The sequence below is a fragment of the Aspergillus candidus genome (assembly GCF_002847045.1).
Source record: "Aspergillus candidus strain CBS 102.13 unplaced genomic scaffold BDW47scaffold_17, whole genome shotgun sequence".
Taxonomy (NCBI): domain Eukaryota; kingdom Fungi; phylum Ascomycota; class Eurotiomycetes; order Eurotiales; family Aspergillaceae; genus Aspergillus; species Aspergillus candidus.
In genome coordinates, this window is record NW_020194022.1 from 16623 (window position 1) to 30255 (window position 13633).

Below are 13633 nucleotides of genomic sequence, written 5' to 3' on the forward strand. Positions count from 1 at the left end.
TCCTGACCCTCGCAAGGGGCGCAAGCAATCCTGATGAGAAACACATAGCGCACCAGATACTTATTACAGATATGTCCCTTAATATATACGCGTAAGATGTCCGAGAAAGACCGAGAAAGACATAGGAAGACCGTTGAGATTATATAATATCGTCGATATCACGTGATGACCACCTTCTTCCCCGCATCTCCAATTCCACTGAGCTCGCTCATCATCATCAATACCATCATACAGCTCACCACGACATCCTGACTGACGTCTGACCAACATGAATCCAGCCCTTAACCCAGATACGCCTCCGCCCCCTCCCCCCAAACCCGGCAGCCACGAGACGAGCCGAAGGGGCACACCGCAAACCAACCCCCCGTTACCCGGAACACCACAGAACCCGCAGGAGGGATACTACGGACAGAGCTGGATGAACGCGCAGGCAGGGAATCAATACTCATCTCCAGGCGTAGCTCAACCCAGCGCTCTGCCCGAGCCCCCGACGATCGAAGAAGGTTGGCTTCCGGGCAACGTGAACGATAAATCGTACGCATCCTTCCTACTATACTAGGTATCTTAGATCATACGGGCAAAACCAACTGATATGATTTACAACAGGACAATCGATCTACAAACCATCCTCAAAGACCCGAGTCTCGTTTCCGCTCTAGCCAGCCACCATCCGTCGTACACCGCGCACCAACAACACCTTCAGTCTCTCCTCAAGTACAACCAGGAGTTGGCGAACCGTCTTCTAGAGCTCCAATCGCATGTGACGGAGCTGAGGTCGTCCACGGAGAACTTGCTCCTTACCCATCAGTCGCTGGAAGTATCGTGGCGCAAGAAGCAAACGGAGATGGACGCGGCGCTGGCGCCGTGGTCGCCCAAGGCTCTCTATCAGCGATTGGCGGCGTCCATCGCGGAACAGGAGGCGGTGTGTCATGCTGTGGAGGAGAGCTTCCTGGAAGGGGAGCATCATGGGCGAGCTACTGAAAAGGAGGTCGCGGATTGGATTAGACGGGTTAGGGCTGAGTCTGGCAAGCTGGCTGCACGGAGGGAGGCTAAGGCTCGGTGGGATGAGGGAAGAGTGGGTGGGTGGAGGTGAACAGGTATGCCGCGTCCACCGTTGGATTTGACTCCCGTATATCTAATCTTGCACTTACTAGGCCGTGCAATTCTCCAACGAAGCCCATATTACTAGATGCGATCTACATCACGCGTCGGCTACTTCACCGCGGCACATCCAAACGAAAGCCCGCTGACGTGGGTTTCATTATTACGAACTTCGACTGCTCATTCCGCTAGATCCCGTCGCCCGCTTTCAAGATCCGCACTACGGTCATCACTCTCCGCCGTCGACACATCCGGTGCATAGGCCCAGTTCTCAGTGCCAACTTGACTTGGGAGCCCCACTCCCTTATATAAAGCGTGCGAGCGATTCCGAGGACCCCACGCCCAGCCGGCCCCCCGCATGATGGGAATATGGTAAAGGCGGAACGCGACCCAGGCAAAGACCATCCCCATCACCGATCCGAAGATGATGTCGAACGCGTGGTGTCGATGGTCGAACCAGCGCGAGGCCGATATGAACCATGCGACAGCCCAGGGCACAAAGGCAACAATGACCATATAGATGGGCGGCGCAGCGCCTTGCTCCCGAAGCGTTTCACGCTTTCGACTGTGTAAATCCTGGCTGAAGGGCGAATGGGCGAAATAAGGGAACACGACGGAGAATTTGGCGCACAGCCACAGGGAGAAGTACGACAATCCAGCAAAGGCAACTAGACAGTCAGTACAAATGGACAAATAGACAAATAGACATATAGCCCAACCCATCCAAACCAAACCAAACCAAACCAAACCAGAAAGAAAGAAAGAAATACCCACAAGAAGCATGCCCACTCGGAAAGCTCACGAACCCTTCCTTCACCAACGCCTTAGACCTATTCCTGCATATCCCCCAAGAAACCAACGTCGGCGCCCCCGGCAACACCCTCCCCAGCCCCCCAACCGCATACGTCCCAATCTTCTCCAAATCCGGATCACAGCGCGCGAGCAGATCCGGCCTGGGCCGGCCATACAGGTCCTTCAACCCCTCCGTAGCCATGAACACGCCTGCAACCGCGAGCCCTAGACCCAGCCATCCCGCGTGCCATTCCCAGATTTTGTACGGCCAGCGTGCTGCGCTTGTTGTCGCTAGCGGAACTGCGGATGAGCCGGGTATTAGGAGAAGGGAGAGGAGGGCGATGAGGACGCCTGGCGCGATGAGCGATACTACTACCATGACGCTTGTGGATACGGTCTCGTGTTTGGCGTGCGGGTAGGAGATGGATGCGTCTGTTAGGGAGAAGGGCGTGTGGGTGGGGTTTGTTCGGCTGAAGCCGTAGCCTATTAGGGCGATGCCTCTGAATATGCCTTGTTAGTTTGGACTTGAGGTTTTGTTTGCGCTGGGGATAGGATGGGTGGGTGAGTATGTAGGGAAGTAGGTAGGGAAGGTAGGGGTAGTACGCGATAAACACCCAGTCGGTGATATATGACAGAATCAGCCGTTTGGGAATGATGCGATTTGCATGCTGGACTATTCGGGGGAGTTCTTTGCTGAGCGTCATTGTTGGTCAAGTGTAAGTAGGGATGGTTGTCGGGAGGAGCATGCCTATCCAGGTATATACTGTAGTAGACCAGTACCTTGGTAACTGACAGACAAAGAAAGGTAATTAGGAAGGAGGCTGTGCTCCTCCCTTCATACTTGTTTAGTATTTATTTATATAGACTTTGAAATTGTACCAATCTCAAGCTGGAATTTACCCCACACGGTCTTGGTTTGGATGGTCTTGGTCTTGAGATCGGCGTTGGTTGATTATCTTGATATGACCTTACCTTCTACTCCATAGATCGGACGCGTTTTTTGGAGGAAATTCCGGATCTATTATTTAACTACGTAACACAGCGTCATACATGCATATTGCATACATACGTATATACATATATATAAACGTTTATCATAAATTATAAAAATACCACCCCCAAACAGCTACATAAACTATATACACTTATTTCTTCCCCTCCAGATCACTAAACAGATTATATCCAAAATCAGAGCTACTGTCGTTGAATCGCAGCTTTCGGTCAATACCACTAATCTTCTTCACATCCTCGTCACTCAGCTTGAAGTTTCCTTCCAGGTTGGTCTTGATGCGCGAGGGAGTCTTGCTCTTGGGAATGACCGACTGGCCACCGGTGATGCCCCATGCTGTTATACATATTAGCCGGGATCATCAAAAGGAAATTTGGGGGGAAAGGAAAGAAAGAACATACCCAGCGCAACCTGCGCCGCGCTCTTATTATACTTCTTCCCAATCTCCACCAACACCGGATCCTCCACCAAACGGCCAATCCCCTCCCCGCGCGGATACAGCGCGTTCTGGTTCCCCAGCGGCGAGTACTGCGTGACGTGGATGCCCTTCGACTTGTGCCAGTCGACAAAGTCGCGCTGCTGTAGCCAAGGGTGTCGCTCGAATTGGTGCACGGCTGGCACGACGAGGCTGTTTTGTAACACGCGCTCGACTTCTGCTTTGGAGAAGTTGGATACGCCGATGGCGCGCGCTTTGCCGGTTGGGATGAGGTTTTCCATTGCTTTGTATGTCTGTTGGGTATTGTTAGTCAGGCATTTGTGGCGAGTGGAATGATGGGATGGGATGTAGAGGGGGTAAGATGAAGACATACATCAACATAATCAACATCAATAACAGCAGGCTTTCCATCGCGCTGAGGGAACGGTTCTGGCCCCCTCTCCCAAGCAACAGGCCAATGCATCAGCAGCAAATCCACATAGTCCGTCTCGAGCTCCCTCAGCGAGTCATCCAGCGACGGGCCCACATCTGCCGGGTGGTGGTTGTTGTTCCACAGCTTTGTGGTCAGGAAGATCTCAGATCGGGGCACGCCGCTCTTCTTGATGCCTTTGCCGACGGCTTTTTCGGTTCCGTATCTGGGCGAAGCTGGTTAGGAATGAAGGGCTAATTGGTAATGAGGAGGAGGGGGGAGGGGTACGTTTGAGCTGTGTCGATGTGGCGGTAGCCGGCTTTGAGGGCTTCGTAGACGGCGTTCTCTTGGGCGTCTTCGTCTTGCCAGGTGCCGAGACCGATGGCGGGGATTTGGGCGCCGGTGTTGAGGTTGAAGTGGGTTGCCATTTTGAGATCTAGTAAGGCAGTCGTAATGGTGTGTGTTAAGTGAATTGAGGGAGTTGGTTAAACTAAGAGTTGATTAATCGATGGTATGATAGAATTGATAGATAGTATAGTACAGTATAGTACCGAAATGCTGTGAGCAACACAATTCTTATAATCATAAGAACAAACACAAAATGAACGTCAGCTTGACGTGCCCGCCTGTCTTGACCTTGTTCGAAGTAAAGTCTAAGACTTATGACGTTCGAATGAACCAACCTGGTTTGTTGAACTCTGCCAGGAAGCATGGCATGCTGTGGAAACGTCACTCCATGATATCATATAATCCTTAGATAACTAAAGCTCCTCTAACATCCACGAATACCGAGGGTTTCTTTAGTATCGGCTTTTTTGAACGAAGAGATGTGATTTATGAGTTATTGAACTAGATCTGAAGCTTATGTTGTGTTTTACTTAATTCTAGACTGCTTCTGTCTTCAATGTTTCTTTATGGCTCTGTCTAGAGATCCCCCCGCTAGACATGCACACTTCGAAGAGCTAGCTACCCTTCTAAATAATTTGCTCACTTACTCAATGAGTAAAATGAATTAGTAGCTGTGTTGATAAATAACCTACATGGAAATGCATAGTCCACACCTGCTTCGAGATATTCACCACCTACACATCAGTCGAGGTAAAGTAAGTACGTAGTATGACTCGCGTGAGGACATGGCATGCTATAGCTATACTATACATGTAAACTACAGCTACGATAAATTGTAAGCTACTATGTAGATTGTCAACGGGGAATGACAGTTGCTCACTGATATCGCCTGCGTTAAGATTTCGAGAGATTGACGGATTCATCAATTTATATACCTGTCCTGGAATATGAAGGATTTTTTAAACCTACGAAATGACTCTCCAGGTGACCACAGTCGAATACGTACGCAAATACGAAAAACACTTCTACGAAGAAATCATTACACAAGACAACGAGTTTATTGATCACGGGCACAGTAACAACCAAGACGAAGGGAAAGCCCACCCCGGGATAAGCCGATCGATAGAACCTGACAGCCAACTTGCAATGACCCAAGGGGAGCCCGCATCTTCGGGTCCGACCCAACCAGCGAAAGTCAAGAAGACAACCTAATGGCTTCTGCCCGCTGCAGAGCTGGGACTGCCGCTGCCGCTGCCAGTTCCGCCGCTCCCGCTCCCGCTACCGCGACTGCCCGCCCGGTGGAACGGGCTGGCGACTGAGCGCATGCCGATCGGGTCGATAGGGGGATGCTTCTCGATGAGGGAGTCGGACGGGTCTGGAGCGAAAGGACCGGCGCGGCGGTTGATGTCCACAAAGTCGGATCCGTAGAGACTGCTCCGTCCCGAGCGGTTGGAGAAGGACCGGTCGCGGGGCACAAAGTCCGATTCAAAGGGCGACGGCGCGTGGGCGAGCGGGGAGGTCGGGTGCGACGAGACGCCCGCGGGCGAGGCGGAGTGCTGCAGTGGACTCGATTTCATCGGCGGGAAGCTGAGGCCGCTCAGGAGCGATCGGCTGCCGGGGGCGGTGGATGTCAACCCGCCCAGCGTAATCCCGGACAAGTCCAGGTGGTGGGTGCCTGGCAGGGTGCCTTCCGGGGTGAGCGGCGCGGCGTCGAGGAGCATCTGCTGCTGCTGCTGCTGGATGCTCTGCTCCAGGGCGGTGGACTGCTGCCAGAGCTGGTTGGTCCGCAGCTGGTACTCGTGGATGGACTGGCCGATGCTGGCGAATTGTTCGTTGAAATTGATCTCTAGCTTGGCCTGGTCCTGCTCCCGGGCGAACTGCTCCGCCGCGCGGCGCTCCCGCTCGTTGAGGCCCTGCGCGTTGGCCGAGACGATGCGCTCGTACTGCTCGTGGACGCGGGTGCGCCGGCCCTGCAGACGCTCCCGGCGCTGGACCGTCGAGGTCAGATCGGACTCAAGGGACGACACTTCGCGGGCCACCGCGGTCCGCGCGGCGCTCAGCTCCTCCTTGGCGGTGGTGAGAATCTCCAGGTCCCGTTCGTACTGAGCCTTCTGCGCCCGCCACTCCTCGATCTCCTCCTCGGGAACGTTCACCATGGTGTCCAGCTGGGCGCCCAGGGCCGCGGTCGCCTCCTCGGTCTGCCGGATGTTCCGTTCGAGCTGGAGCGACCGCTGCTTCTGCCGATTCTCATCCGTCCCGCTTTGGAGTCGGTGGTTGTAGTTGTCGAGCTCCTTGCGCAGCTTGGAGACGGCTAGTTTGTGGTCGTTCTTGATCTTCCGTAACCGGGAGCGTTTCTCGTTCAGCTTGCCTTCCGCGTTGGCGATGGAGTTCTTCAGCGTGGTGGTCGGCGACGACGGGCGATAGGACGGCGGAGGCGGGGTGGCGGCCAAGGACACGGCTGGGAAACGGTCAGAAAACCACTCCAAAGGACGGCGGCAGAACTTGAACGCCGCTGGCTGCTCACCTTGTTCTGCGGCGTCGTCGGCGGCGGGGGTCTTGACGCTCATGACGCAGATCTCTTCGTCGGTATCGCTACGGAGGAAGGCGCACGTGTAGGCGCAGTTCGGAGCGAGGCCAGAGACCTCGCCCCGCCAATGCACGGCGCTCGCCCCCTTGGCCGCGTCGGGTACCTTGCTGATTGTCGCGGTCGCCCACAGCGCCCCGTTGACGCAGACGTAGAACGGCTCCGCGTCATCCGATCCCAATCGCCCAGCTTCGCAGGCGCCGGAGACCGGGGGGTCGTCGGGGGAGGCAAAGTCGCCCGCGGCGAATTTAATTGTCGAACTATCCACCTCTGTGATCCACACCAGCCCGTCATCCAACGAAACCCCCTGCAGGTCCTCCTCGGTCATCTGGAGCCCGCGACTGGTCTTGGACAGCGCCCGCGAGTGCTCGTATTCCCTCATCACCGTCACTTTCGTACTCGCCAGGGCCGCCCAAAACGGCTGGCGACTCCGGACCTGGTTGGCCTGCCGACGGCGTTTCTTGGCCGAGAGCAACCGATCGCGACCGTCCTTATGCGTTACCGGGGTGACCAATTGTCCATCCGCGCCGATGTAGGAGGAGACGCTGGCGCCGGACTCGAAGGCGGAATCGATCTGGGTCTGCGAGCCGGCGGAGGCTTCGGTGTCGACCCGCTTGCCGACGCGTGCGGGGGCCGGGGCGCGATTCTTGGCCATGGAGCGCCTCGCCATGGCGGTACCCGCCTGGGCGAGGATGTGGACCGCTAGGAGACTCCGGATCCAACTTGGCGAGGATTGCGAGTCGGACCGTCGAAATTCGGCCGGGAAGAGGTGAGAGTATTGCGACAGGAGGTCCGGACTAACGATCTTGGCTGACAGCAGATGACCCATGATGAAATCCTGTATCCCTTTGCTCCGGATCAGATGCAAGACCAGCACGATCCCGACGCAGAGTGTGTTGACGCCTCCGTTCTTGCCCGACCCGCCGCCGCCCAGGGTGATGGCCACCTGGACGTGGGCGAGGTCGAGGGCGAAGTTCTGCGCCCACGTCCACATGAAGAGACCCCAGAAGAGCAGACAGAAACCGTCCATGGCGATCATGGTGCCGAGGGACGGGGTGCCGGCGGGACCCTGGAAAATGTCGAAGTTGGAGGACAGGGAGCCGGCGGAGGCACCGCTCGGAGGCATGAAGGTCAGGGAAGCGAAGAGGAACTGGACCAGGGTGAGGACCATGGGAGGCAGTTGCAGCAGAAAGATCAGGATCGCGATGGTGTCGTACATGGGGCAGGACTTGAGGATGGTAGAGGCGAGCTGGAGAGGGTTGATGGAGCCCGACGACCTCTTGGAAGCGGCGGCGGCCTTGTCCGTCCGACGCGACGCCGAGGCGGCCACGCCACCATTCTGCGGCACGGCCCCGTTGGCCTGACCATACGACATGTCCGAATTCCCTTTGGCATATCCATTCAGAAACCCGCGTGCACCGTGTCCGTCGGCCTTGGCGTTATCCGTCGAGCTGTTCACCCGAGAGGCCGTCGCTATTGTGGAGGAGACCGCGGTGTCGCTGTTCGAGCGAGAGGCGGGCCAGGCGGCTTGGGCGGCGGAGGGGCCGGAATTCGGAGTCGAGCCGGCGCTGGCGTGGCCATTCAAGGTACCGTTGGATTTCTGCTTGTTCACTTTTTTGCCGGGACCGAAGGGACCATTCTCCTGGCGATTGCTCTGATTCTTCCTAGCCGTAGCCGATGGTCGTGGCATGGGCAAGGGGAGCCTTTACACCCGGGTCCGAGTCAGCTTGGCGGGTGACAGCCAAGGACTTGGACCAGGCGATGGATAAAGGCGAAACAGTGTGGGAGAATCGGGCGAAGATAGCGAAGAAAAAGAGTCGAGAGAGGGCGAACGAGGAGGGTTAAAATTGGTGGGGGGAGTGTCGAAGGGAGAGGGTTGGAAGTGGGAATAAGAAACGAAGAGAAAGAGAGGGGAGAGACGAGGGCGGGAAAAGGAACGACAAGACTGGAGGAAAAGGAAATATACGAATGGATGGATAGCGGAGAAGAAAGAGGGAGTGGCGTGAAAGGAAAGAAAAAAAGAGAGAGAGAAGAAGAAGTGAAAAAGGGCCACTATGAGAAGGGCGAATGGGTTGAAGCAAAAGAGAGAAAAGAAAGAGAGAGAGAGAGAGAGAGAGAGAGAGAAAGAAGAAGTTTTGGCTGGATTGGTAGACGGAGGCGGGAACGGGAAAATCGAGGGCAGAACGGGAGTCAGGCATCTATTGGTGCCTCAGGATATGGTACGGTATCTGTGTATTACGGTATTGTATCCATACGGTATAGTATGGATTGTTCGACACTGTTATTTAGTATTTACTACCCTCCGCTGATGACACTTCTGAGTACTGAAGATTATACACCATAACACCGAGTATCAACAATCCCAGGGGATGCCACACATTCCTTCGCGTCGATATAACCATGGCGAACATACCATCTCTTCTAATTCCAGCTATGTATCAGAAAGAAAACATTCACCTGCAGGATTATCAATGATCTTTACCTCTACAACTCTGGTATACCAACCAGGTAGATAGACATCTCGATACAATCCCGTATCCCATGATAGACCATCCTATCGTTCGTCTCCATTGATCTACATCAAGATACGGCCGGGCTGTCATGACCACTGTGCAGCACATCGGCCCCGCAAGCAAGGGAGGGGAGAGAAGAGAAGGGAAGGATGCCCATTCAAGTGGCCTGCATTACCCCGTCGCTATTGGAGACTCCGTAACAAATAAGGAATAACATCAGATCAACAAATACGTATTATGATAAATACCCCTCTTCACCTATCACACTTGTATAAAAAATAAAAATATAAAGACAGAATAACGAAAAAGAAAGAGAGGATAAAAGAAAGAGAGGGAAAAAAAGAAATCACCCCACACACAAAAATATTTTCACCTTATCCCACCTATCCAACCTATCCAACCTATCCCACCCACGATGGATGACCCATCAAGTCTCCTAGATGGGTCCCAACCCAGGATCTTGTTCGCTGATTAGGGCACACCTAGACAGTCCGATGCAGATCCGACGATCCCCTCCCTTCGTGGGCCATCTTGGTTTGCGGGGTCGTATCAGACTGGGTGCTGGAGACTCGATAGGACGTTAGCACACCATTTGCGGGAGTCGGTCCGGGATAAAATGCGCCGATGGACGGCAAGCTTGTGCATGGCGCGAGAGGGTGTTTCCCAGCAAGCCAGAGAGAGGACTCGAGTCAGTGAGTGGGCAAAGGAACGTGACAACCGGACGTCCGAAGGAATAGAACTAATCGATGGATTGAATCAACTAGACTCCATCGCTGGTTGGATTCACATGCTCGGCTATCCTGCCATTTCGGCCGTGATGACCAGCTGACGAGGTGTTTATTAGTTGGTAACTTAGTAGGTAAATAGTGGTAGTGGGTAGATCCTGTCCTGCTGTGATCTCCAACGTCTGAAGATGGCCTGGGGATTCGTGTGCTGGAAATACCGGGGTAGTTGGGTGGCTGTGCAGGACGTCATACAGAATATAGTGAAGAAATCTATCCGGCAGTCTGCATGGCTGGATTGAGAAATCGCTAGCAGAATAAACCAGGCGTCATTGTTATGAAACATTCAAGCAGAGAAACGTTTTCCTATTTCGTCAGCCGGGATAAGAATTTTCCCATTCTGGGTGCGATGAGAATGAATGATATCAATCCGTCCTGAAGATGTTTGTTCGCTCTGCAGCGAAGCAAGGAAGTCCGAAACGCCTGTATTGTACCATACCGTCTGATAACCGTATTGCAAACAACTCCACTACATAACATCATCGTCTCAACTCTTCTCTCAGGTAAGCGCCTCTCCAAGAGTATCGTAAGAGCACTGACTGTTGATATAATGTACTGATTTCAGTAGTCAACTCATCACATTATAGCGCCATCCGCCAAGGGCGCTCCTCAGGCATCCAGTGGCCGAATGCGTTGTCAGTCCGACCAGGATGGAAACAACGGCGTAGCAGGGATGCTGATGATCTGCCATAATACCCAGCCGGATATACATACAAGCTAACCATAAAGGGTCGATCGTGTAGATAGGCATGCATGTTATACGAGGGTGGCATGAGAGTTATACCCATACTGTCCTATACTGTCCTATGACAGTTACTGTACAGTAGATTTGCACGCCTTACAGGCTTAGTCAAACAAGTTCGTCACTCATCACCACTATCTAAGTGACTAGTGGGAATTTCTAACCGGTCGATCATCATCTGTTTTAATATCAAGTATTACTATTATTATGATCGTGTCGGTAGAAATTTTCTTCCCTGGTAGAAAACAAGGTCCGGACGAAAATCCCGATCCCCGATTCACTGCTAGTATTCTTAGACCCCACATGGTTATCCAATGAAACCCAAAAATAAGGCCAGAAAACCCGAGAATAAGGTAAGAAACCCAAAAAATGAGGTAAGGAAAAAGAGGAGAAAAAGTAAAAACTTTACGATGTTCACGGTGGGCATTCAATGGCAGAACGGGACATCGACCCATCTGGCAACGTGCCAGTGGACTTGGTCAAGATCTAAAATTGTACATCCACGGTTGATCGGGCTCGGTTGGCGGCCGAGCCAAGGACGTAGCGCTGAGCCGAGGATAACATATGATATTTAATATAGAGGGCGCTATTTATTCTTGTGATGGAAGGGAAGAAGAAAATAGAAGAAACACTGACCCAGACCTAAAAGTGTATACAGTACGTAAGAAAATCCTCGGGTATATTAATTCTGTTTCTGTTCTGTTTGATGGGTGGGTGCAGCTATCTACCTAATGTATGTACATGTATGTGCCAGATTTATACACCACATCCTTCGGGAAAAGTAAGCAAATATAGGTGGTAAATTACAAAGTAGCAAATAGTAGATAATATAAACAACAACCTGTCACATCAATAATCCAACTTATGGGCAAGCTTTCTTGGCTTGGAACGAAAGCCGCCACTGACCGGATCGTAAAGATCCCTGTGGTTATTCTCTTCGGTATAGGTCTAACTGTGATAGGCAGTGCACTACGGGTACTACTACGAATGTAGTAATGCAGAAGAACATGGACCCTGGATCGCACTGGTACCTCTGCCAGTCAGTCTGTTTGATTTCTGCACCTCTCCGAGATATGTATTGTGTGGGATAATGGCACATAAAATGAGGTACTGGGTATGTATGTTACGAAGATTGATGGAACAATTATCCTCCTTGGCCGGACTATAGTATGCCATACATGTCTCTGGCGGAGATGATCAAGACATGCATCGGAAACATAACGCAGTACCCCATGACTCGGGAAGATCACCAAGATGTGAGGGTAAAGATATGGTACAGGTACTCCACAATGATTGCGTATTCAAACCATCGGAGTCTGCAAGGGGGCCGTTTTATCCAATTAACCCGGGAAACTATTGCCTCGACTCTGACAACACCAATCGAAGCCCTTTATCCTGAAAACTGAGATCACTTGCGCAATTCATATATCTCAATCTATGCAGTCCCCATATCCTCCACGGCATCCGCGCGATCCCAACTCTCAACCTCCAAGTTCCGCACCCGGCTCTCAATATCCACAATTCGCTTCTGCCAAAACTTCTTTGCCTTCTCCTGCAGAGCCCAGGTTGTTTTGAACTGCTCCAACATAAACGGCGGCAGCGCCGTCTTCTTGCCTTTCTTGTAATCGTAGGTGACCAAGTCCTCGTGGACGCGCGCAGCGGGCCTCTGGCGCGACTCGGAGAGGATGACGGCTTGAAGGTGGAAGGCGTACTGGGATGAATGCGGCGATTCGGGGTCGTGCGTGAGTTTGTGGTAGACTGTGACGTTGTCGGGGTAGGTCATGGGCTGTTGTTTGTTGTTGGTCTCGTTAGTTGGGGGCGCTATGGTGAGATATAGAGAACCGTGGGCGTACAAATTTATAGTCGATCTTGATGCTGCGCAGGATAATTCCGAACCCTTTGGAGCTGACAAGGTCCATCCATTCTCGCTTGTGGGCTGGGTCGACGTGGACGGCGAGGTTGCGCGTGAAGTAGACTCTTGCGGTCTCGGCGTATCTGTATGCTAGGCTTAGATGACTGATGGCTGTGTCTGTCGAAGTGGGGATGATACCTCACGTAGGTGACATTATTCACATGTCCTGGAGCTGTTAGTATACAGGATTCCTCGAGTAATTGCAATGGTTACGGGTTGATACCCTGCTCTAATGTCAGCCAGCTCCCAGTTAAAGAACGAAAGCATCACCCACCATGCTATCCTATTGCACACACAACGTCGCACTCAATCAGTCCCTGTATTTCAGTGATAACTCAAAAAAACACGATAGTTCATACCATCTCCCCCCAAGCAACACTCTGCCGATATAACCCCCTCCTCGTCGCATCCGTCAAGTACCCTTCACTACCAGCAATCAACTCACGCCAGTCCTTCGCAATCAATCGCAAGATCTCCCCCGCCTCGTGAACCTGCGCCGGCTTCAGCCCAAACGTCATGCACCGGCCAATTCTGTGTTTTGTCAGCGTTAGCCATCGGGGGTCGATCTCCTGGGGTTTCTGCGGTGCGGCGGGCCGCGGTTCGCATCGTGCGGGGGAGCTGGATATGGGGCGGGTGGAGGATGTTATGGGTTGCTTTAGGAGCGGGGTGAGGCGTTGTCTTCTGAGGGTTTGAATTAAATTCATTGTGGATGTAGAACTGGTGGGGGAGCGGGAGAGAGGAAAGAGGATGTGCTGCTGGAAATGTGAAGTTGGTCGTGAATCCAGGAGCTCTTTTGCTATCGCCAACTAGCTGCTTATCCGCGAGCGGGTGGTGTCGGCTAACCCCACTCCCGCTTCCCCAGTATTGTCCGCAAGGAGCATGTCTGGTACTTCAATTATTATAGGGATATGAATATGGACATAGGGTGTGGATGGTTCCGAAGATCTGCTCGTCGATTTGAATCGTGAGAGGGATTAGGCAAGTACCTAACAGTACCTAATAATA

General features: G+C 52.8%; 5 protein-coding genes across 5 annotated transcripts; 1 reads left to right on the forward strand and 4 right to left on the reverse strand.

Moving 5' to 3' along the window:
- Positions 1-268: 268 nt before the first annotated feature.
- Positions 269-1093, forward strand: BDW47DRAFT_116967 (vacuolar protein sorting family 37 protein; the record flags this gene model as incomplete). Its single annotated transcript, XM_024815010.1, has 2 exons — positions 269-534; positions 607-1093. 2 exons carry the CDS (start codon positions 269-271, stop codon positions 1091-1093), a joined length of 753 nt encoding a protein of 250 aa, XP_024672772.1.
- A 188-nt stretch (positions 1094-1281) lies between these two features.
- On the reverse strand, positions 1282-2597 carry BDW47DRAFT_116968 (PAP2 domain protein; the record flags this gene model as incomplete). Its single annotated transcript, XM_024815011.1, has 4 exons — positions 1282-1769; positions 1908-1912; positions 2007-2363; positions 2497-2597. The coding sequence occupies 4 exons, from the start codon at positions 2595-2597 to the stop codon at positions 1282-1284; spliced, it is 951 nt and encodes a 316-aa protein (XP_024672773.1).
- A 378-nt stretch (positions 2598-2975) lies between these two features.
- Positions 2976-4380, reverse strand: BDW47DRAFT_104241 (aldo/keto reductase). Its single transcript, XM_024812278.1, has 4 exons — positions 4036-4380; positions 3712-3973; positions 3304-3631; positions 2976-3238 (listed from the first exon to the last, which is right to left on the reverse strand). Exons 1-4 carry the CDS (start codon positions 4173-4175, stop codon positions 3039-3041), a joined length of 930 nt encoding a protein of 309 aa, XP_024672774.1. The 5' UTR covers positions 4176-4380; the 3' UTR covers positions 2976-3038.
- Positions 4381-5188: 808 nt separating this feature from the next.
- On the reverse strand, positions 5189-8786 carry BDW47DRAFT_19649 (putative ubiquitination network signaling protein). Its single transcript, XM_024818420.1, has 2 exons — positions 6620-8786; positions 5189-6553 (listed from the first exon to the last, which is right to left on the reverse strand). Exons 1-2 carry the CDS (start codon positions 8367-8369, stop codon positions 5304-5306), a joined length of 3000 nt encoding a protein of 999 aa, XP_024672775.1. The 5' UTR covers positions 8370-8786; the 3' UTR covers positions 5189-5303.
- A 3062-nt stretch (positions 8787-11848) lies between these two features.
- On the reverse strand, positions 11849-13564 carry BDW47DRAFT_104247 (thioesterase family protein). Its single transcript, XM_024812279.1, has 4 exons — positions 12988-13564; positions 12767-12819; positions 12570-12711; positions 11849-12502 (listed from the first exon to the last, which is right to left on the reverse strand). Exons 1-4 carry the CDS (start codon positions 13330-13332, stop codon positions 12152-12154), a joined length of 891 nt encoding a protein of 296 aa, XP_024672776.1. The 5' UTR covers positions 13333-13564; the 3' UTR covers positions 11849-12151.
- Positions 13565-13633: the final 69 nt, after the last annotated feature.